Genomic DNA, 25747 nt, shown 5'->3' with positions numbered 1-25747 from the left:
ACTTACTCATTGGATGTTCCCATTCAAGCCAACATCCACGTCTTTTAATTCCTTCCATATCATTGGAAGCCCTTTAATAATGTTCCATAGACATAGAATGGTTGGTATTCAATGGGCCATTTGGTTGGAAGACAGTATTCCTTGATATAAAAGCCTTGGTTTGAATTCAGGTCTCCATCACAGCCTTCTTACTCTAGAAGTTTTGTTTTGGGTTTGGCAAGCTATGATCTGACACCCCAACAATTTGGAACCTTGTTTACCTCCCAAATATTTGTGTTCTCATCCATGAGTGCGATTCCATTGTTTTGGCCACAGTGGCATTGCATCCATGGAAATCTTTGAAGCTACTCTTCATGTGCAGTCAAAGGAAGATGGAAGGATCAGAATACTAGCCTGTGTTTGGGAAGGGAAGGAATAAAGTTGGAAAAGACAAGCATTACACCACCCAATAAGCACTTTCCAAGCTACTTTGCCTTTGTAAGAATTAATGAATCCATGCATCATGATTGGTTGTTTTGCTGTAGTAGAAATCACTCTATTGACTTTTAGATGATGGTTATTGGCTCTAAGGATCGGCCGAAGAATTAACAAATTAAATAAGAGAAGAGTTTTGGAAGTAATTGTGGGAAACCAAACTCGGTTAACGCATGGCTTGCGACAAACGCTAGTATATATCAATATCCTCCCATCCATTGAATCATAGGCCTTTTCAGAGCATGATACTGTAGTAGGACGCTAGAAGTCGAGCACAAAAGTTGCACCAAAGACGAAAAATACTCGTTTGGCTTCTTGCAGGATACTTGATGCCTTGGACCAGCTGAAGATATATACATTCCAGAGAAACCATTGCACCTGGCATAAACCTATGTGATCCCTCCTATCCAAGATCCGACACAGCCAAAATCTAAACTATGGATTGGGTCCAGGTGCAGAGCCAAGCTAAGCCAGATTATCGTATGACTGAAACATGGGGCCAGTAGTCTGATTTTTCCAACTAAACACAATCATGAGTGCCCTGCTATGTGTCAAGTAACAACAAAGTATGATCATATATAAGTATCCAAAATCTATCCAGCGAATAACCGATGTGAGACTAAACACACATTCGCACAGGTCCTCATATACTTCTCCGTTTAAACCTCGACATCCTCGTCAGGTTAAAAGTTCAAATCTATTCAATTCTAATTACAAGCACCACGATCGGCCCGTTGTCAGCCTCCATAAATCTGTGCTGCAGAACTTCACCCAAAAAGGCTAGCTGAAAGGTATAATTTGGGTTCCTTGATCCTATATAAATATCCAAGATCTACCCAACGAATAACTGTTGTGAGACTAAATACACAACCACACGAGTCCTCACAAGCGCCAAGGCAAGTTTCAATCTAAGAGTCAAGTTGATCCATATCAAGCCAGATTTTAGGCCTTTTTTATGGCTTCACTGAAGACAAATTGCATCAAATTGGATCCGAAGATGTACTTGACAGTCATGTCTATTATCTGCAGCTCAACTCGAGCCCACTTCTGATTTGGTTTCTAGTCCAACTTGATCACTTGCATCCAACTTTGCAGCCCTTGGAAACATTAGTTGGGAGTTGGTTGGTTGATGTGGAGGGGTTGTTTGCACATTCCAATCACTCTACTTCAAAACCTACACTCCCCTCCAGGTTTTAAGACCACTAATTGATTAAGCCGCGCCTCATCGACATCACAACCGCAACCACTTCAGCATCACTGATGCAGACCGTTGGTTGGATGCGCTGCATGCGTGTCATCATCTCTGTGGACGGCAAGAAACCGCTTAAGTTTAAGCAAAATCTCTTTCGGTGTGCGAGCTCTGGGAAGCGTTTCAACGCCGAAAGAGTTCTATAAAGATAGCGGGCTCTCTTTCGCTCGAGGCGACGCCAAAGTTCTCAGCTTCCAGCCTCTCGCGCACGGGAAACGCAGCGGCCATTGTCCAACTCTCTCTCGCTCTCTCCCTTTCCCTTCTCTCTCGTTCTTTCTCGAAGGTATCGTCTCTTTCTTCTTGGCAATAGTTTGTAGAGGAAAAAATTAATGAAACTTGGATCTTTTCAGAGTCTTTTCCTCCATAGTTAGCATCAGTTGGTATTGCGTTTTTGTGATATTTTTTCGTATTTTTTGGTTGGTAATCTGGACTTCTGGGACTTCCACAGCAAGATTGCATAGTTATAAATTTGAGTTCTTAACTAAAGATGGGATTTAAAACTGCAAAATATCGGACTTTTTCTTTTTTCTATATTAAAAAATAGAGGCATTTATGAAGGTTTATTCGATTAGTATTTCGCGATTTTTTCTCTTCTCGTAAACGGAGAGCAAGGAAATGGGAAACTGGTGAATCGTTCGGGAAACGGAGATCGTTAAGCTAATCGTTTCCCCGATCGTATCGCAGAGGTTTCCCAGGGAATAGCTAGGACGAAAGGCATTGTAATTAGTGCGATAGCAGATAAATAAAGCCTGGTGGCAGGGTCTTTAGATGGAATTGATCATTAATTATAATTATATCTTCTATACAAATTATAATTATATCTTACCTTTTTCAGAATAATATGACCATTATTAGTTGCTTTTAGAGATATGGTAAAGCTATGCCATATAAAATACAGGGCCATTTTGGGAATAGCGTAGACAATATACATGGATATTTAATGGTGCCTTTGCCAATGGGAGGTATATAATAAATGAAAAGCAGGAGCTCTCCTTCAATTTCTTCTCTTTCATTCTCTTGCAAAATGAATTGGGGGGGACCAAATAATTTTTCTTGAAAGAAAACAATAAGATATTGAAGATGAACTATAATTCATTAAAAAAATGACCTAGATGTGCTTGTTCATATAGAAACAAAATTATTTTTCTAGGAGCCTAAGGAGAAAAAGGTAGAGAACCCCTATGCCAAGTTTTAGGAGAGAGTCTTATATGAATATGCATGGATATTGCCTTTTTTTTTTTTTATTGGCAGTATCTAGGTGGTGCCCATTTTTTTGGCTACTTGTCTAATGGATCATATATCGAAATCTAGGAGACAAGTGTGATCTGAGATCTGCTTGATAGTTTGGTAATTAACTTGCACTTGATTTTTCTTATGGGCTAAAGAGGTTGGTCCTACATTTGTGTTTAGACTTGGAGCTTATTCATTAGATCATGATGATCTATCTGGCTGATGCAGAGCAGGGGGTAGGAATCCCATGATAAACGTAGCCCATCTATGTGTATACCCACTCTAGCATGGTGATACCTGATGGACCTAGAGTTAGGGTTGATATCTTTCTAGATAAAATTTTAATAGCTAGCTTTAAGAAAGCATAGGAGTTGCACAACCTGAGGATGATGGAGAACCAGCAAAGACAGTTGCATGTTTAACAGATGACTAGGTGACATCAAAAGGAGAGGATTAGTTTTTGGCATAATTTTTTTTTGTCTGGAGCCAAAAATTAAGGTGTAGGCCGAAATAACATTGTGTTGAAGCTATGAAAATGATGTTGAAAAGCAGTGTAAAAGACATATCCCTTAATAAGAATAGTTTGGAAAGACGGATCACTGAAGCTTACGCCAAGAAGGTGGAATAATGCTTGATGGCTAAGCTATCATTATGACTATGTTAGGTGAATTACATAGTAATGGGCGAGTGTTTGTTCACCACACTCACTATTGAAGTTTGGTTACATCCCCAGTGAGAGAAGCAGCAGGATCGCCTAGGGGAAAAAGTTGTGTTTCTCAAATAAAAGGGAAAAAAAGTAGACCCACTAATACTGTTGTAGATCATGCAAGAATCTTAATGTCCAAAAGTTGGCCTGACCAAGTTCATTCTACCTAATTGGTATGTCACACTTCAAAATGTTTATCGAGTAGAGGTTCAAGTTTTGTTGGGGGAAGAAGACATCAAGGGTTGGCCTTGCAGTATTAGAAATGCTTGTTTAGAGTTAAGTTTATTTTCAATCATAAAAAAAATCAGATACTAGTTTTGTCTGCATGAATGCAACTGGAAAAATAAAGAAGCCAAAAGTTTGTAATTCCAAAGATGAGAAATGCTATCTCTGGAATTCCTGGAAATGTGCAACAGCGATACGTGATAAACAATTCAGATAGGAAATTATCTTACGTCATTCACATAGTGGATTCTTTGCATGATTGCAATGACGAAAAACATGTGAAAGTTTCGGTTCATGGGTTCTTCCAAAACTTAGACTGCAACCTTGTCCTCATTGGAAGGAGGCTTTTGTTTCAGGGTCCATGAACCATGATGCATGGCAGTGGCATCTTGCGACTTGTGAGAGGTGATCATTCTAGGAGGAATCTGAATTATTTCTAAGTAAGTTGAGGTGATCAGTGCCTGTAAGAGGGTCCAATGACATGTTTTTTTGTCTGTCACAAAACCTTTTAGATGTATATGTTCATATAACTTTGTAGGACAGGGCCATCATATTTGAGAGCTTTTTGTTTGCTTTTGTCTGGGGTCTTTCATAGGACAACTGATAAAAGTTGGTAGCCTAATAATTCGTAGCACCAAGGCTAATATATTCGGTGGTGGGTGGTACTAGCAGTTAAGGTATAAAGTACTAAATATATCAACCTCTGAAACGCCCAACATCCCAGGCGAGTTTTTTTGGCTGGAGGAATCTAATTGAGTTGAGAGAGAGAGAGAGAGAGTGAGCGAGCTCTAATTCATATCCTAGAATGTTGGTGGACAATAATGAGTTAGAATTTTGATTGCACATAGGTCGAGCGACTGTAATCTCATTACTGCAACTAGTGCTTTTTTTCATATTTGGTTTGTGGTAAGTGCAAATTAACATATTACTCCAGTCTGAGTAAGCAGTCCAGGTGCTGCACACTGACCTACAGCCAAAATGTTAATTGATTGCAATGCAGCAGTGATGGCAGCTACTGGCAACAAATAGAAGTTACATTCAGATGTAAATTGAGTTAAAACGATTTTTGAGGAAAGAGTAGCTGTAACTGAAGTTGCTGCAATTCTAACTACATGCAACTACAAGTTGTATATTCTATTGATAGCAATCAATTACTTAATCTTTTGTTAGGTATTGGATGCTTTGGTTTGTTTCTTTTTTTATGCGATATCTGCCCATTAAAAAAGTGGCTACATATTCCTTCTGTTGGGTTTCGAGGAAGATGGGACCAAAAAATTTCCTTAGTCCCAGACCCCACTGATTTTAGCTCCCTCTACTGCAGCTGAAAATAGGAACATACTTGGTTCCTAATAATTTGACATGTTCCAAAAGAATCTTCCTTTAACTACTCTTTATTTGGTGAGTGGGAACCAGTTGTTTCCCTTTCTTTTGTTTAATGGTGGTGGGAAACTTCTGGTTTTAAAATACTGCAGATGGGGCTTATTACATGCATTTATTCTCATCTTTCAAGGTTCTCATGCTGCCAAACTTCATTATTTAATTTCAGAGTATGCAACCTTAGTTAAATGAGTCTGCAGATTCCAAGAAACTTCTTTAATAGTGCTGACCATTGTCTTCATTCCATCACAACTTATGAGAAAATGCCCTACGAAACTCCCTAGTGACAACTCTTGAGCATGATTTATTAAATTTTTGCCTATTTACCATATCATTTCCTCTCTTTTCTTTACCCCTACTGATAGCTGCCTCATGTTCTATTGTCTCGTGTGCCTTTGGTATTACTTCTGCCAAGAATTGTGATGTGTTTTGAGCATCTAACAGTAATTGTTCCCACTTATCAGGCTTTTAGTGTTGCCATCATTGTGGTTAGGCTGATGATTACTTCCAAACACCAGATGTCAAGGATAATTCATTTTTCTCTATTTTCCTCATAAGTCTTGAAGTGAGTCAGCTGTCAGAATAATTACTTTGTACCATGTTACCAATCCTTAGCCAATTTATGTTTTTATGCCTCTTCTCCCAGACAAAATCGTCCAACATCAGAATCCACTAACTTCTCCAAATTCTAACTTCCAGTATCCAGAGATCTGAACCTATCTTCTCCCAGAACGCAGTACAACAAAAGTATGCAAACCATAAGCAACAAATGCTCCAAAGTCTAAACTTAGACCTTCTATTTAGATAAACAATTAGTGCTTCTATGTGTGTTCTCAGGTTCCCATCACCCATAAGGTCAGCTTCTTATCCTTTTATAATGTCATACGGTGCATAGACAACACTAAATCCTTCACCACAGCCAAAGGCTCCATATCCTCTGATATGTCCTCCCAGAAGCCTATTAACTAATCATTTGCCCTTGATTACAAGTCATGGACTTTGGCCATGTTGAGCTGTCACTTGGAATTCATGCCACCTTTTTTTTATTATTATTTTTGTATCATTGTTGGTGGATCCCAGGTTTGCACAGAAAACAAATCTCGGTGTTTGCATGCGTCCACAGTCAACAGTTCATACTTTGGCCTCTTTTTCCACATGATCCCCACCCCCTCGCTACACAGCTTCCCACTTCTCTCCAACCACCTTCCCACATGGAGAGAAACATCTCATAAATTCTCTGAACCATCCCTGGCCTCAACTGTAATCTGGATGGTCTTTGTTCTCAAGAAACAATGAAGCAAGAGCTCTCGACAAGTGATCACAAGGCCTCCTCGCCAGCGCCTGCAGCTCGAGCAAGAATTTCCAGAACAAGGGATAGCCCGAGAGGAGATTCAGCAAATGGGGTCGCGCCAGGCTCCAAAACGAGGCCAAAGGTTGTTCCTTTAGAAGCAAGCACCACCCAAAGAGTTAGAAGATCCATTCAACCAAACAAGCCGAAGTCAGGGGCTGATGAAGTGGGAGCTCCAAAGGAAAGAGAGACTGAGGATTCGAAGAATACCAGCCGGCCAGGAAACCGAGTTGTCGAGCAGTATGCTCGGTTGCGGCGGCAGGGAGATACTCATTGCAGGGGCTCTGAAGATGAAGCTGGTGGGAAGACAAAAGAATTGCAGAGGAAGCTTGATGGGAAAGAGAGATTGGTGAAGGAGTTGCAGTCTGAAGTGGTGGGACTGAAAGACCAGATAGAGAAGCTGCAGGGCGTTAATCTTCAGCTGAAGTCACAGAATAAGCAGCTTGAGGAAGATCTCTTGGCTGCCAAAGGAAAAATTAGAGCCCTCCAGACGAGCGAGCAGGTAAAGATTTCATCACTCTGAGCATGTTTGTTAGGAATTTTTACTAAATTTCTTCTTTCTTTGGGTTGTTTGTGATCTGGAGAAATACTTATAACTACCTAATTTCTTTGTACAGAAGTTAAGGAAGGATTCAAAAAAGTGCTACTCCTAAATTTCACTATCTTCATCATGCTCACACTACCTGCAGTCTATCCTTCAGACTGATTCTTCTAACCAAAAACTAAAAATCTCCCACTTGAGAGAGAGGCAGAGGGACGGAGAGGTTGCATTTCTACTTGATATTGAGAGAGAGAGAGAGAGAGAGTGGTTCCATTTCTAGTTGATATTAAGAAGAGCCATGGCCTGATTCATAAATTATCCTGATTTTTGAGACAAATTTTTCAGACATTTGGGATCATTTTCTTTCTTTTCTTGTAAAAGTGAATTGTTGTTTTATGATTTTGATGTTAGACATGATCCCAAAACTATTACTTTTTTTTTTTCTGAGAAATGCGTGCCAAGCAACCACTATTTCATTGAGTTAATGAATTGATGCAATGTATGACCGGGACTATTACATGATAGCTTTTCTAAATGGATGCAGGTGGTGTCAATCGGCCAGGAAGCCAAGCCTTCTGTATTTAGGGATATGCAGAAACTCATAGCAAGTAAGTTAGATCAGTTTAGACTAAAGGACGTTGCCAGGGAAGATACATCTGTGAAAATACAGACTTTGGCATCGGAATCTAGGACAAAAGCTGTAGAAAACCAACTACAAGTTCTGAAGAAGGAGCGCTTTTCACCTCCCCCAACTCAGTGCACACCTACCAGTGGGCCTCCTCCACCACCACCACCACCACCACCACCACCTCGCATAGTCCCTGCAAGACAAAATACAGTGCAAAAGGCTACTGCATTAGTTGAATTATATCATTCCTTAACAAAGCGAGATGGAAAGAAGGATCCAGTGGGAAATGGGAATTCTGCCAGTCCTGTTGCTAGTAACGCACATAACAGCATAGTTGGAGAGCTTCAAAACCGATCAGCTCATTTATTAGCGGTAAGCATTTTTGACCCTTGGTCATGTAATTTTTAACTTTTTCATGATAATTATTTCTTAGTCTCTAGTTTGGCTTTCTAACTACTTCCATAGATTAAAGCAGATGTAGAAACAAAAGGAGACTTTATCAGACATCTCATACAGAAAGTTCAATCTGCCGCTTACATGGATATGGAGGATGTCCTGGCGTTTGTTGATTGGCTTGATGGACAGCTCTCTACATTGGTAATGTTTAAAAACTTATTGTTAATGGTTGTGGTGACAACATAGGGTCCGTTCAATCTAGGCAATGATTTCTTTAGGGAAGAAAATCCAATGCCTCATTAAGAATATTATCCATGTCATATCAGATTTTAGTCTCATATAAGAAGATGAAAAAAATCAAAGGGCATATGACTTGTGGTTGTACACTGTTCGACAATATGCTATGATTTCATATGCGATTGGCGATGATAACTTAGAAAAACTTCAAGATGGCGAGCTTTTTGAACTCTTGCAGTATGAGAAGAATAATCTTCAAATTTAGTGGTAATCAGAGGCATTTGTTGAAGACAGTTTTTTAATCAAGAAGTAAATCTACTAAGAGCTTTAGGTATGTCTACACATAGCTTTGTTTCTACATTGAAATTCTTAAGAAAGGTGGAAAGTTTCCTAACACATCCATGTATCTTAGCCTTGACTGGAGGGATTTTCATCTCCTTTGTTTTAAGCTGATGAACTAAATCAGAGTCTTTTTTTCTCAAAAAAAAAACTAAATCCCAATGTTAATGTTGTTCAAAACCCAACACATCAAAAGAAACTCTGACATGTTTACATTCTAGTTTGGGGGAAAAATGGTCCTGTTCATTCTTCTTGATTTCTCTTCTAAGACATGGTTCTGACAATGCTCAAATATTAAACTATGATTTCATTATCTAGCTGGTGATGATAGCTTGGAAAAGCTGCAATATGATGAGCTGCATCTTGAAATCCTCTTGAAGCTTGAGGAGAGCAACTTAATGTCTTCGTAATAGTTAAGAGTCATCTGTTGAGATTTGAGAACATAATTTTTCTACATGTCAACATTTAAATCAAGTTATAGCTTTATGTATGTCTACACCTGGGTTTCCTTCAACATGAAAATCATTTAGAAAGGTTTCAAATGTAACGATACCTTCACATGCCTAGGCTTTCCTAAAAGGATTTTCTTCTTGAAAGTCCATAATTGTTAGAAGTACTCCCCATTACAACCTCATTACGACAACTTAGTTTGAAGACTTCTTGTTTATTGTTTACTTTCTCACAGTGCGAACTTCAAATCTGTGTTATGTTTCCAAGGATATGATTTAAACGTTTAGTGTGAAATAAGAATGCATCATCACTAAACTTTCTTGTTTTGCAGTCAAACCTACCTAGTTCACTTCTAGGGGCTAAGAGTACTTGTAACTCAATGAAATTTCAGGTTACCTATAGTTTCCTCTGTTTCTTGCTAATTTATTAACGCACAGTTTGGATGTTTAGCATGGCCTGTCATATAAAGGAATGCAACTCAAATAAGCATCTCAAATTGTAGTGGGATTAATGCACATGAAATCCTGAGGATGGGCAGTGAAAATTCAAGAGTTGTTTATGAAAATTAAGTGTAAGAGTCCCAAAAAATTGCAAAGAACAATATAGCCTTTATGAACTCCTGAAGGAGTTTGATTGGGCTTTTCCATAGTGCTGAAGTTTCAAGAGGATTATACAATCTGTACAAACAAGTGTTTCTCGTCCAGCAAAACATGGGACCTCAGGGGCCTAAAAATGAAATAATGGCAAAATCAGGAACAAACACAGGTAACAGCTGAGTAGGAAGATAAGGGAGCAGCACACTTGTAATGATTCAGTAGATTTTAAGCCCATTAAATAATTTAAGTTTGTGGTCTTGTTCTTGTATTGTCTTTCACAAGAGACTGCCATCTCAACCAGTTGGCACCCTCAGTTTATGCTTTTATTGTGTCCCAGCACAGACTAACCAGCTTCATTATTAGCTAATGAGCGAAAGCACTGCAAGTCCTCCTAAGTTAATTGTTTGTGTTTACAGCATACCAATATTGCTAGCCTGTAAGTAATCCATTAAAATAAAGAAAAGAGATATATGTAATGCAAAGGTATCCTATCTTTTCAATTTGTGACAAGGTAAAATGAAGATGCATAGAGAAATCATAATCACATCACTAAAAAATGATGCAAATCACATCTTTTATCCTTTCTATGATTATGTTTTCTTAATTTTTTCTGTAAGTTCTGATTGCATGATGATATTTGCTAATATGATACTCATTATTTCTTCAATGTTATGCAGGCTGATGAGAGAGCCGTTCTGAAGCATTTTAACTGGCCCGAAAGGAAAGCTGATGCATTGAGAGAAGCTGCTTGTGAGTACCGTGATCTTAAACAGGTAGAAGCCGAAGTTTCTTTTTTTAAGGATGACGCATCCATGCCATGTGATGCCACCCTGAAGAAGATATCAAACTTGCTAGATAAGTGAGTATGATGGCGACATTACATTATTCATTGTTGCTTTGGAAATCCTAGCTGTATTCCTTCTCTGGGTTTTTCAATAATTTTCAGTATTGATTTTTCTCTTCTATATATGACCCTGCTGGAAGGTTGGAGCGAAGCATGCACAGATTGATTAAGTTGAGAAATACTTCTATGCTACCTTACAGAGAGTGCAAAATTCCAACAGACTGGATGCTCGACTCAGGAATGGTGAGCAAGGTATGACATAGATTCATGCACATGCTGACTGGCCGACCACAAAAACAAGCTAGCCAGCACAGAGCAGCATGGTGTCTATTAGTTTTTTTTTTTCAGATATTCATCCAGTTGAAAAAGGACATCGAACCCCTTTTTCCTTTTTTTTTAAAATTTTGGCATGGATCGGCACTTTATACCTTCTCCATATGTCTAAATAGATGCTCGTATCCCTGATTATGATAGATAAAGCTGGCCTCTGTGAAGCTTGCAAAAGTGTACTTAAAGAGAGTATCAATGGAGCTTGAATCAGTTCGACATTCAGAAAGGGAATCAGCACAGGAGGCACTTGTCTTCCAGGGTGTTCGCTTTGCTTATCAGGTGCACCAGGTAAGTAAATGATCTTTGAACTACATCACTACATCACCACATGAAGGCTGAAGTCCAATATGAAAGTACTTATGGATATCAGTTTTAAAATTCTTCAACAGGGGACCATTTCAGAAAGTAATCTCTGTTATAAAGATCAACACACATTTATCATTTATTTACACATAGACTTCGAGACATCAGTATGTCTATCTAGCTGAACCAGAGACCTTGCCAAATATATGCATTATGTTACATCCATGCATCCACTAAAAGGCCATTGCCGGTCCCGGGAATTCGGGATCCTGGGGGGAGGGGACAACCTAATATTTGACATTTTGTTTGTTCTTTTGTGTGAAGTGACTGCTTCAAGACTTTCTTTGTGCCGGTCAGCTCAAGCCTTTTACCATTGCACTAAGCAGTAGCCCCTACATCCATGCATCCACACATATAAGCATTTCGAAGATTTTTATTTTTTCATTGTTCGCTTGGCAGTTTGCTGGAGGTCTCGACTCTGAGACGATGTGTGCTTTTGAGGAGCTTAGAGAGCGGATTCAATCAAAAGGAAGAGGATCAAAGGATCTGCTTCCTATTACCACAATGTCTTGAGATAGCATCAGAGATTCTCAGAAATAATTTAAGGTGGAAGGCAAGCTGCAGGTGACATATCGAAGGAGTTTGCTTGAAATGTTGTAAAATGATGATACACGCATGATGGTTGGAAAGGTTACTGGTTTTTCTAAGAGTTTGGATTCGGTTGTCAGAACTGGGGAGCATTATCTATAGTTCATTATGTGTTGACTCATGTGAGACCCAATTAGACAATTATGTGGTAGGGACTTGGAGCTTTGTCAGAGGAGTACAATAAATTGCAACATTGGACCTCCAAATAAGTTAAATGTTATGAGCCTTATAGCATCTGTTTGGACAAAACTACTGTGCTAGCTTTTCCATTCTTGTGAAAGTTTTCTTTGGACTTATTTGGAAGTCTGAAGCACAAGGGTAGCAACCCTTTAGTGAGGCTCTCATGGTGTTTTTTTTATCGCAACATCTACATCTCTCATATCAAAGATTGGATAAAGTTTTGAATATAATGACAGAAATCAGAACGCTAGAAATTGGCAAATTGTAGGAACAGAGTTGAAATTTTTTTGTTTTTCATTATTTCATCATACTTCAGTTCAGTTGGACTGCTATATTTTTGTGGAGGTTAAATCAAAGAAACGATCTCTTTCTGCTTCAAAGATTTTAGGAAAGCACTATGATCTGATCGGGGAGAAGGAAGATTTCCTTCAACCGGCTCAACTCAAGTCTCTCGGAAGATAACTAGAAGAAGAAAGAAGAATTTCGAAAGTAGGACTTTAAGTCTCATTTTTTTTCATCATTTCTTTTAAAAAAATGAGGTACATAGCCTCTATTTATAATGTGAGGTCCGCTCTAACACAATATGGGTCGGATTTCTCTTCTTAATCCTAATAGGGCTCTTTTTTCTAAAATAAACATCTCTAGTAGAAATCTTCTAAAAAAATAAAAATCTTGAGGAGATAGATCTCGACTTCTACATCAACTCTACCTCTGTCGCTTCGCCGGATTCTTATCGGATATAGAGCTAGGCATGTTCAAAGTCTTATCCGAAAAGTAAATTTTCAATTTGACTGGCCCATTTCAAAGCCTAAACGATGGAATTTCGGCCTGATTGAACCTCCTACGAGGCTAGCCCAAAGTTGTTGATATTAAAAAAATATTCAATTTCAAAAAAAAAAGATCATCTCAATTGGGCATCGTATGACCAAATTATGGCCTCCTGAAGTTTTAGCCTACACTCAGCTTTCCGATGTGGCGGATCTCGCTCTGATCATTTAGGAATTGATGCCAAGATCATTTTCCCAAAAAATTTAAAAACAATTCATGCTAAGATAATTCCAATAAATAAACAATCAAGTTGGAGGAGAAACTAATTTTGATTCTAGGAAGATGACAACAATTTGGTTAATGTTGACAAGGATTTAGAAATCAGTGCTCATACCCTTGCCAAACACCTACCGACACAGTGTGTGCACCATGCCTGCACATGTTCAATTCTATATCAAAACAAAAGACAATAAAAAACTTAAAATTCTTTATCAGTTAAAAAGTTCAAAATGGATTTAATAGGGTTGTTTCAATCCATACTGATGGTTCTACATTCTTATGTACCAGGGACTGCAAGCTGCAACCAAAAGGGAACCCAAGCTGTAGGAATTGACCCATGTTGCAATTAGTTGCATCATCAGATATTGGAGATACAGCACGGTTGTCTGCCTGCTGGAATTGTAAGATTGCAAAATTAGAACCATTCCCTTCATTAGTTTCTCTTTCTAGTTATGTGCTTATCTCTGTAACTCACTAATTATATGCTCTTACTTAAAATAAGTAGCTAGAGAAAATTTCTAACAACTAAAAAAAAAAACTTCACCCAAGGGTAGAGATTAAAAAAAAGTTAGAGAAACATTGCACCATTTCCTTATCCAAATCGGATTAGATTTAGATTAGAAATTTTGATATCTAATCAGATCCGGATCCAAATTTGAATATCTATTTATAGATTTTAATTTTAAATACTTTTCCCATCTAGATTTTAGTATTTGGTAAAAAAATATAATAAAATAAATTGTATAACCCAAGATTCAAGCCAATGTTCTCTGGTTTGAAAGGCAAGCCTTCAACCACTAGTCTACAACATGATTATTGCTTTATATAAGTAATTTATTTTGTCTATCCATAAGCAACATTCCATATATATTCTTTATTTTTTATAAAAATCCTTTTCCTCTTTGATAAAAAAAAGAAAAAATGAATATATTTTATTTTACTCTTTATGATATTTTCAAAGCTTTATTGTTTAAAATGTCAATATTAATAACTTCTATATATTTTCTATATCTATATATAACTTTTTTAACAAGCTCTTTAAAAATAGATAATTCATGATCTAGACCCTTAACAAGGTAGGTCTCTGTGGAGGTTTTATAAATAATCATGCCTTAAATCCTTAGTTAAAAGATTAAGAATGGATTTAATAGGGTTGTGCTGATCCATACCGATGGTTTTGCAGTGATTTTTACTAGGGCTGTGAGCTGCAACGACCCATGCTGCAATTATCTATGGCATCAAACATTGAAGATACAACACTGTTAGCATGCTCAATCATCACACAATCCAACACTTGTTTCTCCTAGGTTCCATCATCAATTGTTTCTTTGTTCTCTGTTTCCTCTGCAAAGACAGATAACGAATCAGAACAGTTGGTACCAGTACAATTATTATTTTGGCAATTAGCCAAAATGCAAGTATAGCTACCTGCAATTTCGACATGAGGAATAGATGGCTGCCGATCTACTTGTGGAATCTGAAGTTGAGGGCATCGTTCTATTGTTAAGATTTTTGGAAAGAAAAGCCAATTCAGTTCTTCCACCCGTTCGAGCTTAGTGCAATTAACAAGCTGCAGCTCTTCAAATGCATCTTGGTTCTGCTGCGCCAACCGTAAAAATGTTAGGTCCTCACAACTATCAACCACCAAGGACTTCAGCGTGGATGGGAGCAGTTCATCTTGCAAGACTCGGACTCCAGGACAGTCCTATATAACCAAGCTTCGAAGAGATGTGAGCATGGGCAGGTACCATAGTAATTGTGTGATGTTCGTACAACCCCATATGTTCAGCTCTTCAAGTATGGGTATGGAGTCAAAGTATTCCCAAAAATTACCGAAATAAAGATGTTCAACTGATGTCAAATCATCAAACCCATGCATTATGTTCTTCCATGTGTTCGATGTAGTCAGTTTGTTGCCTGAAGCGATCTGGTACATTAGCAAAAGAGAATCAGAGAACTCTGTTGGTGCATGAGTTTTATACAAAAGATATAAAACAAACAATCTAAGAATGTACGATCGTGTAAGTCTTCAAGTGATCAATTGGAGCACTTCAAATTTAGGGTGGAGAGTACCAGAATGCAGTTGATTCTTTGTATTTGGCACCAGTTACTCAATGCTGGGCAATCAACAATTTTCACTTCGATCGGCATAGATGAGAGCTGATCTTCTGCCATGATCTGAAGTTTAGGACAATTTTGTATAAATAATCTTCTGAGAGAAGTAAGTTTTTGCATCTCCGGAAGTGATGTCAACTGCTGGCACTCCTCAATATGCAGATCTAGAAGATTGGATGGCAGTCCTTCCTCTGATAAGAGCCAGAGTTGGGAACAATTTCTTATGGTTAATGCCCTAAGAGAAGTAAGGTTTTGCATCCCCCATAGTGACGTCAATTGCTGGCACTCCTCAATATTCAGATCTTGAAGATTAGATGGCAGTCCTTCCTCTGATAAGAGCCAGAGTTGAGGACAATTTTTTATACTTAATCCTTTGAGAGAAGTAAGATTTTGCATCCCTGACAGTGATGTCAACTACTGGCACTCCACAATATGCAGATGTTGAACATTGGATGGCAGTCCTTCCTCTGATAAGAGCCGGAGTTGAGGACAATTTATTATAGTTAATGCCCAGAGAGAAGTAACATTTTGCATCAATATGCAACTGCTGGCACTCCTCAATATGCACACCTTGAAGCTTTGATGCCAGTCCTTCCTCTGATAAAAGCTGGAGATGAGGACAATTTTGTATAGTTAATCCTTCGAGAGAACTGTAGAGTCCGTAAACATCTTAGCAGTAGAAACTTGATTAATTCTTGGATTTCTATTTGGCATCTATGCGGATCCCATAGTAACAAGGTCCGGCAATACCACCGTCGGCTTCCTTCTAATGATTCGTTGTCTCTTCCCAGATGCTGTTACGCGTAAGATGCTAAAATTATACGAGCACAGTGACTTCACAAATTCCTCTTCATCTCCCACATATAAATGGCGAACCTCATTGGAGAGACAGGGTAGCTTTTTATCTATAATTGCCCAGCACTCATTTCCTGCAATAGATTTTGCTAGATTGTGTATCATATCATGCATCTTGTAGTAATCATAATAGGAATCAAAGAACGATCTTCTTTGCAAGTCTTTGAAGTATTCATTGCCAATGTCTTCCATTCTTCTTCTACCTCCACATGTCTGGATGTGACCTTGTGCCATCCACAATCTGACCTTGTGACCTTGTGACATTGGAGGACACTGCTGCGTGGATCCGATGATGAAGACGGCGAGGCTGCCCAACTGTGAACACAGCCCAATACTTGGCTAGTTTTTGACAGGATGGAAGAGAGGAAAGCGCTCGCCATTGCACAACCTCGGTTTCCTCCTCGCTTTGCTCGGATCAGACACGGCAGACAGGAAAGAGGGGCTTTGGCTTTCCTTCTCATCTCCTTCTCAGAAAGAGCGAACCGAAGTCAAGTCGACGCAGAGGAAATAGTCTTAGAAATTTACAATACTATTTTATAAATGTCAAGTTGCTCATGGTGCCGATCGGTAAACTATTTTATAGTTGACAAGTTGATAATCGTGCCATTATTTATTATTTTTTTTCAGAATCGTGCCAACGTCTGTAAGCCCAAAATAATGTACATATCCAAAAATTCGAAGCGTCACAGCTCGCCACCTTTCTCTTTTTGTATTCGGGCTGGGTCCAACGCCAGCTACGGTGGTCCCAATAAATGACAGCGCATCAATCCGTCGTAGGTCCAATCGGACGGCCACCACTGGGGACCGGCCGGTACCGGTGGACTCCCACTGCCGCTGGTGGACTTTGCAACGCCCGGGTTCAGCCAGGCGAATCAGCGCGTCAAAAGATAGGATTGGTGGGTGGGATGTCAAAAGAAATAAATGACTTAATGATCTCTTGCATTTTTCGGATGGACGGCGGAGAAAGTCTATCAATGTGGGCAGGGAGGAAGAGGGTCCATTCAAAAAAGCACACCAATATTGGCCCGCGGTAGATCGACCGTTTCGTTCAAACATGCCCACAACTAAATGATCCCGGGTCGTATTTTTTGCACCAAAGAATCGCTTCACATCTATGCAAGCAGATGAGAGAGAACTTCTGTACGAGGCGCTATACACTGGTTGACATTGCGAAAAAAGATTAATCATTCACACGAAAGACATAAGAAGCATGTCTCTATATTTTTTTGTGAATTGGATTTGTTAAGATAGTCATTTTGATAAGTAGGAGTAGCGAAGTTGGAGTAGATTATGCTCACCTGATCATGCTAACTTGTTAACATAGCTATTTTGATAACTGCCAAAATTTTGATGAAGAGACGGAGCTTGAGGGTGGCAGTTGCGGAGGCGTACGAGAAGGGGAGCAGCACATGCGACGCGATCCAGACGTGGGCCTAAATTTTGGACTTTCTTCGCTCAAGTTGGAAGCTATTTCGGACCCTTACTTTTTGGCAGATTAAAAATATATTTAGATCACGCACATAGTGTGATAAAATTTTGACAGCTCGTATTAGCTGCCTTCATCCGATCATCGTGCCAAAATTTACAATACCATTTTATAAATGTCTTGATCCGCACCAAAGGCCACAACGTAAGCAAACCAGTGCTCACTGTAGCTCAATTTTATATTATTCTCTCATGTCATGTTCTTACTAGATATCAAGATCACATTCTTCGCGACCTTTCATAATTGCCAAGTATAATTTACTCAATGGATGCCATAGAACCTGTGGTAGGGATTTGAAACACCATCCACTGTTAAACTGCAGATTGGGAAGTTATTGAGAAGCATTAAGTCCCACAATGTTGCTGTTGTCTGTCTGAACTGGGAGGAAGAAACATAGCTTATGAGGGTATGCACTTCTTTTAGGCTCTTTTCTCATTCTTAAATCATAAAGTCGCCAGGTCACTAAAGACCTTTTCATTATGATTATAGACATGCTATTTCTCTAGTATGCAAACTCTGGCCCAGGGCTATACCATTTCTTTTTTGCCTCATAGTCAAATTTATATATATTCCCCTTATGTTTACATGGTAGACATATTATTATTTATTTCTTTTTGGAAGTAAATTTCATTCTTGTGCACTTTTTTTTTTGCTCGATATGCTATTGAAACATAACATGCATTGGAAGCAAGGAGTGCAAACAAGAGCAGTTGCAGCAGGGAGGGGATTTGATGGAGGACCAATGTGATTCGTGTTGCTCAGAGATTAACATGGCTTAAGGAATATGGACAAGGGATGTGATGGAAGCAAGGACTGTGAACATGTTTCACACCATGAGCAGAGCACTGCTTTAAGCAAAACTCTGTGCTTTATTGATCTAAATGTTGTTGCATTTCTGTGAGATAAGGCGAAAAGTTAGATGAGTACAAGTGGGAACTTGTATAAGTGGTTGCAAGAGACGGAATCTGTAAGACTCCATGTGGTTAAGTAGAAGAATATGAAGTGTTTTACTTTAATGGAGGATATCTCTTTATGGTGGAATAAGGAAGCAAGACAGATGAGACAAACCACCAGAAAGAATAGGACTTATTCCATTTATGCAAATTCTTATGGTCTTTTTATTTTCAAAGAAGATTTCTTGCGAATAGCTGTTTTAGTATTAATAATCCTGATCTGGTTTACAAGGGGGCTTTGAATTGTTTAAGTTTGATGAAAGGGATCTGTTATAGCTCTATCACAAGTAAGAGTGAAATAAATTTTTATATGAGGATATTGGGTAAGATCTGTTTCACGTCTGATAGCAAAATATAAAAGAGCATCTTCCAGTGATACATGTGAGAAACTTACATTTTAAGTTACAAGCCATGACTTCTCCAGCTGGGCTTCTCTTGCATGGACAAAGATGAACTTTTTATTGATCATGCAAGGTCATGATCTATAATCCCAACAGGATCGATAGGATTACTTGTTTCTTATCATTGCTTACTTTTTGGGTGTTACAATGGCCTTATTTATCCTTTCTTACTTTTGTGTTCCATATGCTGTCCTTGTGATTTTTTTTTTTCCGTCTTATTTTAATGCATTAACTGATTTGCATTAAAGTTCCTATGACCATGATTTATTATCATGTCAACAGGATCTTAGTTTTTATATCAATTGTGATGTTTTTTGGATTTTTTATATAATGGAAAATTCAATTGTGCTTCACTTATCCAGTCATCTTGGTTTTATCAAAGAACTGAGTGATCGGTGGCTATGAAGCAACAATACTTTTGGTTTATCAAAGAAGCAGAACATTTTGAAGAGCTGAGCTGCTTTCGGAAGCCCTTTATTTACAGAAAGATTGCTTCAATCTCTATGTCGTTCTATGTTTGAAGAGATGTTGAGATACAGTAATCTGTTGAGCAGCAGTACTTAACTAAAGAAAAAGAAGTCTCGACATTGTTGCTAATTCTTTGGATCTAAATCAGATCTTTCTTTCTGATCGAGAGGTCTACATGTCAACATTTTGTTTCTCTGAAATTCATATGTACATTAAGAGATATCCTTTAGAGTTTCTGAAAGTGAAATCGCGTTCTCTCAATGCATACAAACCAATAAAACTTCTCATCTAGTCACTTCTTAACAACGATCAGGATCTACTCAATCCATATACGCATCAGACTTCTGGATCCTCTCTACACATGAACCAGATGTATACGGATGTAGCTACTGCCTGCTCAATAACTGAAACTAAAAAGCTACAAGATGTTACCAGTGACATAGGCAATGGTGAGAACTGTGATAACCGTTCCCCTTTCTGCGAGAAACGGGGGGAGGCCATCACACCAAAGGGCGGGCGTTTGTAATTGCCTGATGGTGGGCGGTTACAACCGTCCGTCTTTCCCAGCAATCAGAGGCTACAAGAAGCCTCGATCGGTGGAGCACTTCACCACTGCCTTCTCTCTGTTCCCCTCCACCGTCTCTCTCTCACAATCCTCCCCGGTTGGCAGGACCCGGTGTTAGACCCAAGCCGCCGGAGCAGATGGCCGCATCGATGGAGCAGGAGGCGGACGACCACCTTCAGAGCAGGTAAAGCCCTTCTTCATAATTTATTTTTGTAGATCTAACTTAGAGATTAAATCTAAACGAAAAAAAAAGGGAAAGGCGGGCGTCGGCCGGGGCGGCCGCGAGCAGCGTCGGCCACAGGCCGCAGGCCGCGGCGCGGCCGCAGGGGCGGCCGGTGCCGCTGACCGGCCGGGGAGCGCCGCCGGCTGCAGCTCGGGCCCTCCCCGAGTCCGATCTCCCCTCCGCGGGAGAAGAAAGAAGGGGAGGAAGAAAAAGAAGAAGAGAGGAAGACAAAATAAATAATAAATAAAATAAAATAAAAATACTTACCGGTGGTCGATCCGCGGGCGCCGACCTCCGCCGCAGGTCGCAGGCCGCGGGGCGCGGGCCGCCGGCCGCGGGCACGGCCGTGGGCGCTATCGGCCGGCCGGCGGGCGCCGTCGGCCGCTGCCCATTTTTCCCGAGCTGTTCTTCCTTCGCGGGAGAAGAAAGAGGGACGAAGAACCTTCGGGAAGAAAGAAGAAGAAGAAGAAGGGAGGAGAGAAGAAAAAGAAGAAAAAGAAGAAAAAAAGGAAGGAAAAAAAAAAAAAAAGAGGAAGAAGAAGAAGAAGAAAAAGAGAGACTCCTAACGGTCCGGCCCAACTGGTCATATTCGAATTTGGGTCCGAACCGGTTAGGGGCAAAAAAAAAAAAAAAAAAAAATTTAGCTAAATTTGACTAAATTCGAGTCCAACCAGATTGGGCTAAGTCCGAACGAACCCAAACTGTAAATTGGGTTAAATCCGAACCAAATTAAGCCCAATTGAGTTGGTCCAAATAATATATAGTAACGCCGTCAAATAATTTCATCAAAGCTAGCCCATCTCCATGAGCATCTTCTTGCTCCCAAGGTACTACCACTCTCCAATTTTAGATTGACAATCTTATCCACAATATTATCCTAATTCTATTGCTAGTATTGGGAACAAAAAATAACTAATGATCAAGGCAAAACCCACCCTAGTTGGATTTCAAAAGAGAGAGGAAATTGGAGGCTTTGACTTGGCATGGGACTCTCTTCCTAAATAAAGAGACCACTGGCCAGCAAAACATATGGAAGATCATAGAGTATATAGAGTCCCAGGGATTTAGATTTACTTCAAAAAAACTCCAGAGTTCATTTAAATATCCAACACAACTAACATAACAATAACCCGATTGTAAGGAATTTGCCAACCATTCCTTGCATAATTCGCAGCATTGCATCAAGAAAGTCTTCGCTTCAAATCCATTGTTGAGGAGGTATTTGTAGATTGACAGCAACAGCCTCTCACATTGCCTAAAGCTCCTTGTCTGCCCACTGGAAATGGAAGACTGCAGAATTAGAACCATAGGTATGATCCCTCATTTGTTTCTCTTTCTAGTTATGTGCTTATCTTTGTATCTCATGAATTACGTGCTTTTACTCAAAGTAAGCAGCTAGAGAAATCTCCTTTTGGTCATAAGAAAACAACAAGAAAACTTCACGAGAAGAAATTTCAAGGGTATGGAGACTAGAATTTCATCTCTAAGAAGAAATATCCCGGACACAAACTTTCAAGGGTATCTCATACATTTATTTGCACTTTTTTTTTTTTGAGAGAGAGAAGACATTCATTTTTGTCATTTACATCAATGGAGCCTTCCATTTATTTTCTAGATGGAATGACTATTTTTTTTCCCCCAAGACTAGTAGGGGCTAACACCCAACCTTTTCTACCCTAAACATCCTTGAGGACTCACTCCAACCAGAATCGAACTACTGATGACTTCTTGCCCAAATGGCAAGAGATGATGTGATCCATGTAAGTGCTCGGCAGTACAACTGTTTAGTAATTGATCTTCAAACTTGTCTCAGCTCCTCTTCTTACCATGCTATCCTCAATTTTTTTTAATGCTCCTTTGCATTGTTTATGCTGACACTAACAATGTTTCTCAGTAGATAAACTATATACCCAACACTGCACAGAACTCATGATATTCTACAATTTTACATACATCCATTTTAACATTTTTTTCCCAATAGATGATCATCTTATTTGCTTTGGATGTTTGCCCTGTGTTATAGGACATGAAGCATCAAGCCATATTTTGGTTATGCCCCTCATGATCAAATATGATCTTTTTTTTGAAGTGGCTGTATCTAATATTTGAGTAACCAAAAATTGCAACCATGCTATATCAAACGGCTACTTAGCTAAATCAGTTGGCTATGTATACAACCTTTTATTTGACCACATGAATGTATATCCTCTTACCTTAATTTCTGGAGATTACTTGCATTCAATACAAGAAAATGGGGTTTTATCGATCCTTTTTTGCCGACGCTTGATTTTCGGTCCAGCCCCAAAATATGCCGACGCTTTCTAAAAGCGTCGGGCATAGACGACGCTAATTAGCGTCGTGGTAGATTGTGGCCTAAGACGACGCGTATACACGTCGTCAGAACTCAAATTCACTACAAAAAACAAGCGGGCCATTCCCCTCCTCATTCTGCATCTCGATCTCAAGCCCTAGCTCCTCTCCTCCTTCCTCCTCTCCGGCGACGAACTGCCCACCCTTGTCCTCTCCGGCGCCGAGCGACGTCCGACGGAAAGGTCTTCTCCTCCTCCCTTCTCTCCGACGACGAGCGGCCGACCCTTGTGCTCTCCGACGCCGAGCGACGTCCGACGGTAAGCTCCGCTCCTCCTTCCTCCTCTCCGGCATTTTATTGCAGGTGGGAAGCGGACGTGGTGGGAGGGAGCGGGCAGGGCGGGGAGGAGGAGGAGCGGCTGCCTGTGGTGTTCACGCCGGAGCAGCAGCAGTACGCGCTGGAGCTGGACCAGAAGGCGGCCTCTCTGAGGCGCTCGATCCAGGATCTACGGCTCCGGATACCTCCCGCACACATCTCCCAGCGCCTCCCCCACCTCCACGCTCACACCCTCGCCTCCAACGCCGCCCTCGCCCTCCAACTCAACTCCCACTCCACCACCCAAGAACAGGTATGTCTGATCCCTCCTCCGTCCATTCCCAAAATCAATTTATATACCATACAAAATTCCATTTAATTCCATCCCCCCTTTTTCAATTTCGTGCATATATACTCTGTTGCATTTGTATGGATCGCGTGAAATTTATGTACGCCTTTCTTTCATTAAATTTCTTTATTTGGGTTTTGGGGCATTGGATCGGACAACATCAGATCTCTCTCTCTCTCTCTCTCTCTCTCTCTCTCTCTCTCTCTCTCTCTGAGTGATTAGTTGATAAAATTATGTTATTGAAAGAATTCTCAAGAACGCTTCGAAAATATTATTCTTTAAGTGAAAAGGAAAGACCAATCTGAATATTGTGCGTAAAAAAAATCAGCAATTGTTCTGCCATATCAATCTTTTGCATTTATTTAGGCTTCATTCATTTTGATTACGGCTTCTTATTCTGCTTTGCGTGTTCGTTTTTGTTGCTATAGTTTGCATCCGGACCAGTTGCCTAGAACTTGTCGTGAAGCTGCTGGCTTCTTTTGTTTCTTTTTTCCCCCATACCTTCTTGTTTTATGTACCTAATTTAACATTGAGATTTTCCGTAGGCACAATTAAGAGCTACCACTCTGCAAGAAGAAAATGCTGCATATGAAAAGGCTATATCAAACTGCCAGAAGAAAATTCAGGAGAAGTTGCATGAGGCTGACCTACTGCAGAGTAAACTGAGGGTCAGAAGTTATCACTTCCAAGCCATTTCTCTTTATTTCTTCCTGCATTAGCAGTGTTGACTTCCGGAGGTTTTAAGTTCGTATCAATTTTTTGGACTGTAATTTTAAAATTTCGCTAAATATAAATTCCTTCATGCAGTGCTTTTCCTTTTGCCTTTCTGATATGCCCATGTTTCTTCAAGTTTATCCTTTCCTGAGAATTCAATGAGCGTAACTCAACAAATGCTCGTCACCTACAAGAATTTAAAAGTTTCTCAACTGACTATCAAATGGTTGTTTTATTTTTATTTTTTTTTCATTTTGTTTTATTTTCACATTAATTTTCTTTGATAGGCAATTTTTATTTTTCACTTGCAAATATTATTGCTAAAGATGTTTGGTTGCAGGAAATGGACCTAATCGAGAAGGATTTAAAGGCTGAGCTGGAAAGGGCACTTGCGGCAAAGGAAATCGATCAACCTGAAGCATTAAAATTTTCTCGTGCCCCTGACAATATAAAATTTCCATATTGCACTAATTCATAATATGATATTGTAATGTAGGAGTTCAAGAGGTTGTTTAGGGAAGATGCTATGGATTATGCTACGTGCACAGCTAATGTCAAGAGGAAACGACCTACTCTAGGAAGTTTGAGAGGTGGAAAAGCTCCATGGGATAAAGCTGAAGATGATGAGGATGGAGAAGATGATGACGATGACTATATGGGAGGGCCACGAAGGCTCGACTTTCGAAATCAAAAAGAGCAATGGCAGCAGGGTTACCAGACAACAACAATTGTGATTATAACTTGTTCAACATTACTGTACATTATATGATTATAGTGAGAGGGAAGGATTGGTGTGGGAATTGTTCAATAGTAGTGACAAAGTAGTTTGATTATATGACAATTTAAATATTTCGAATGATTTGAATGTTTGTGTCAATGTAAATGTAATACAGGTTCATATTGTTTTATAATGTGTTTTTATAATTGACATTCGTATTTTTATTTTTTTAAAAAAATAGCAATCCCGATGCTTTAAAGCGTTGGTAAATAAAAGTTGTGGCACGCCTACGCCGACGCTTTAAAGCGTTGGTAAACTGTACGCCTACGCCGACGCAAAAAAAAGCGTCGGCAAAAATACATTTGCCGACGCTTTAAGCGTTGGTAAACTGGACGCCTACGCCGACGCTAAAAAAAAGCGTTGGCAAAAATAGATTTGCCGACGTTTTAAAGCATCGGCGAAAACCCAGAATTGGGCATGCTTTCGGCTTTCCTGAGGCGAATGGTGTTTTTGCCGACGCTTTTAGTAGCGTCGGGGAAACCCTGTTTTTGCCGACGTTTTATCTTAGCGTCGGCAAAAACTTTTGCCACTCCGGTATCACCGACGCTTTTTATAAGCGTCGGTAAAGATTATAAAAAGCGTCGGTAAAGATGAATTTTCTTGTAGTGATTGTCCTACTTAACATCAAAGAATATATGAAAAACTGGATCCATAAATTATTAAAATAAGTTTTTGTGATCACATCTAGTGTCTCAGCTACAGAGACTATAAAAGGTTCGGATTGATTTATAAAGCCAAAAATTTGGTAGTTTGAGTAAATGTATAAAAGAATTTACTAGTACTCTATTGCTTAGGAAAAAAATTAGCAGTATTCTTAATGCATTAGGTCCTATTATATAACTTATTGAAAGGTCAATCTGAAGCTAAAATTATGAAATTGATAAAAGGGAAATAAGTTGTTTCTCTTATCTCTTGTCCATTTACGTTGGACAAGTCTTGCTAAATCTGTTCGTCCTTCAAAAATGGGATCTTGTTTCTGAAAATTGTTCCAAAAGTAAAATAGCTTCTTCTTACAAATAGAATGCCTTGTCCAATCAACTTGACATCTAATAGGCAACTGAGGCACTAG

General features: G+C 39.4%; 2 protein-coding genes and 1 long non-coding RNA gene across 4 annotated transcripts; 2 read left to right on the top strand and 1 right to left on the bottom strand.

The window, feature by feature from the left end:
• The first annotated feature begins 1852 nt into the window (after positions 1-1852).
• On the top strand, positions 1853-12170 carry LOC103718155 (protein CHUP1, chloroplastic). Of its 2 annotated transcripts, XM_008806841.4 has the most exons (8): positions 1853-2006; positions 6342-7111; positions 7695-8150; positions 8244-8375; positions 10474-10655; positions 10781-10892; positions 11115-11258; positions 11733-12170. In XM_008806841.4, exons 2-8 carry the CDS (start codon positions 6554-6556, stop codon positions 11844-11846), a joined length of 1698 nt encoding a protein of 565 aa, XP_008805063.2. In that variant the 5' UTR covers positions 1853-2006; positions 6342-6553; the 3' UTR covers positions 11847-12170. The 2 variants fall into 2 exon arrangements, with proteins under 2 accessions (XP_008805063.2, XP_026664676.2); XM_026808875.2 differs by lacking the exon at positions 1853-2006 and having other exon boundaries at positions 2998-7111.
• Positions 12171-19411: 7241 nt separating this feature from the next.
• Positions 19412-20705, bottom strand: LOC120109944. Its single transcript, XR_005510759.1, has 2 exons — positions 20482-20705; positions 19412-20164 (listed from the first exon to the last, which is right to left on the bottom strand). It is a non-coding gene; the product is annotated as an uncharacterized LOC120109944 (long non-coding RNA).
• A 1245-nt stretch (positions 20706-21950) lies between these two features.
• On the top strand, positions 21951-24804 carry LOC113462064. The gene is made up of 4 exons (XM_039114882.1): positions 21951-21974; positions 22569-23150; positions 23732-23854; positions 24241-24804. The coding sequence occupies exons 1-4, from the start codon at positions 21951-21953 to the stop codon at positions 24376-24378; spliced, it is 867 nt and encodes a 288-aa protein (XP_038970810.1). The 3' UTR covers positions 24379-24804.
• Positions 24805-25747: the final 943 nt, after the last annotated feature.

The sequence above is a fragment of the Phoenix dactylifera genome, chromosome 1 (genome assembly GCF_009389715.1).
Source record: "Phoenix dactylifera cultivar Barhee BC4 chromosome 1, palm_55x_up_171113_PBpolish2nd_filt_p, whole genome shotgun sequence".
NCBI lineage: Eukaryota > Viridiplantae > Streptophyta > Magnoliopsida > Arecales > Arecaceae > Phoenix > Phoenix dactylifera.
The sequence above is the reverse complement of the archived record's forward strand: the minus strand, read 5'-3'. Positions and strand labels throughout refer to the sequence as shown.

Bases quoted from the DNA above. Each gene is read 5' to 3' on its own strand.
- LOC103718155 (XM_008806841.4), top strand. From the start codon at position 6,554: ATGAAGCAAGAGCTCTCGACAAGTGATCACAAGGCCTCCTCGCCAGCG. The intron at 8,151-8,243 runs GTAAGCATTTTT...CTACTTCCATAG, and splicing joins GATCAGCTCATTTATTAGCG to ATTAAAGCAGATGTAGAAAC. The intron at 8,376-10,473 runs GTAATGTTTAAA...AATGTTATGCAG, and splicing joins ATGGACAGCTCTCTACATTG to GCTGATGAGAGAGCCGTTCT.
- LOC113462064 (XM_039114882.1), top strand. From the start codon at position 21,951: ATGGCAAGAGATGATGTGATCCAT. The intron at 23,151-23,731 runs GTATGTCTGATC...GATTTTCCGTAG, and splicing joins ACTCCACCACCCAAGAACAG to GCACAATTAAGAGCTACCAC. The intron at 23,855-24,240 runs GTCAGAAGTTAT...GTTTGGTTGCAG, and splicing joins TACTGCAGAGTAAACTGAGG to GAAATGGACCTAATCGAGAA.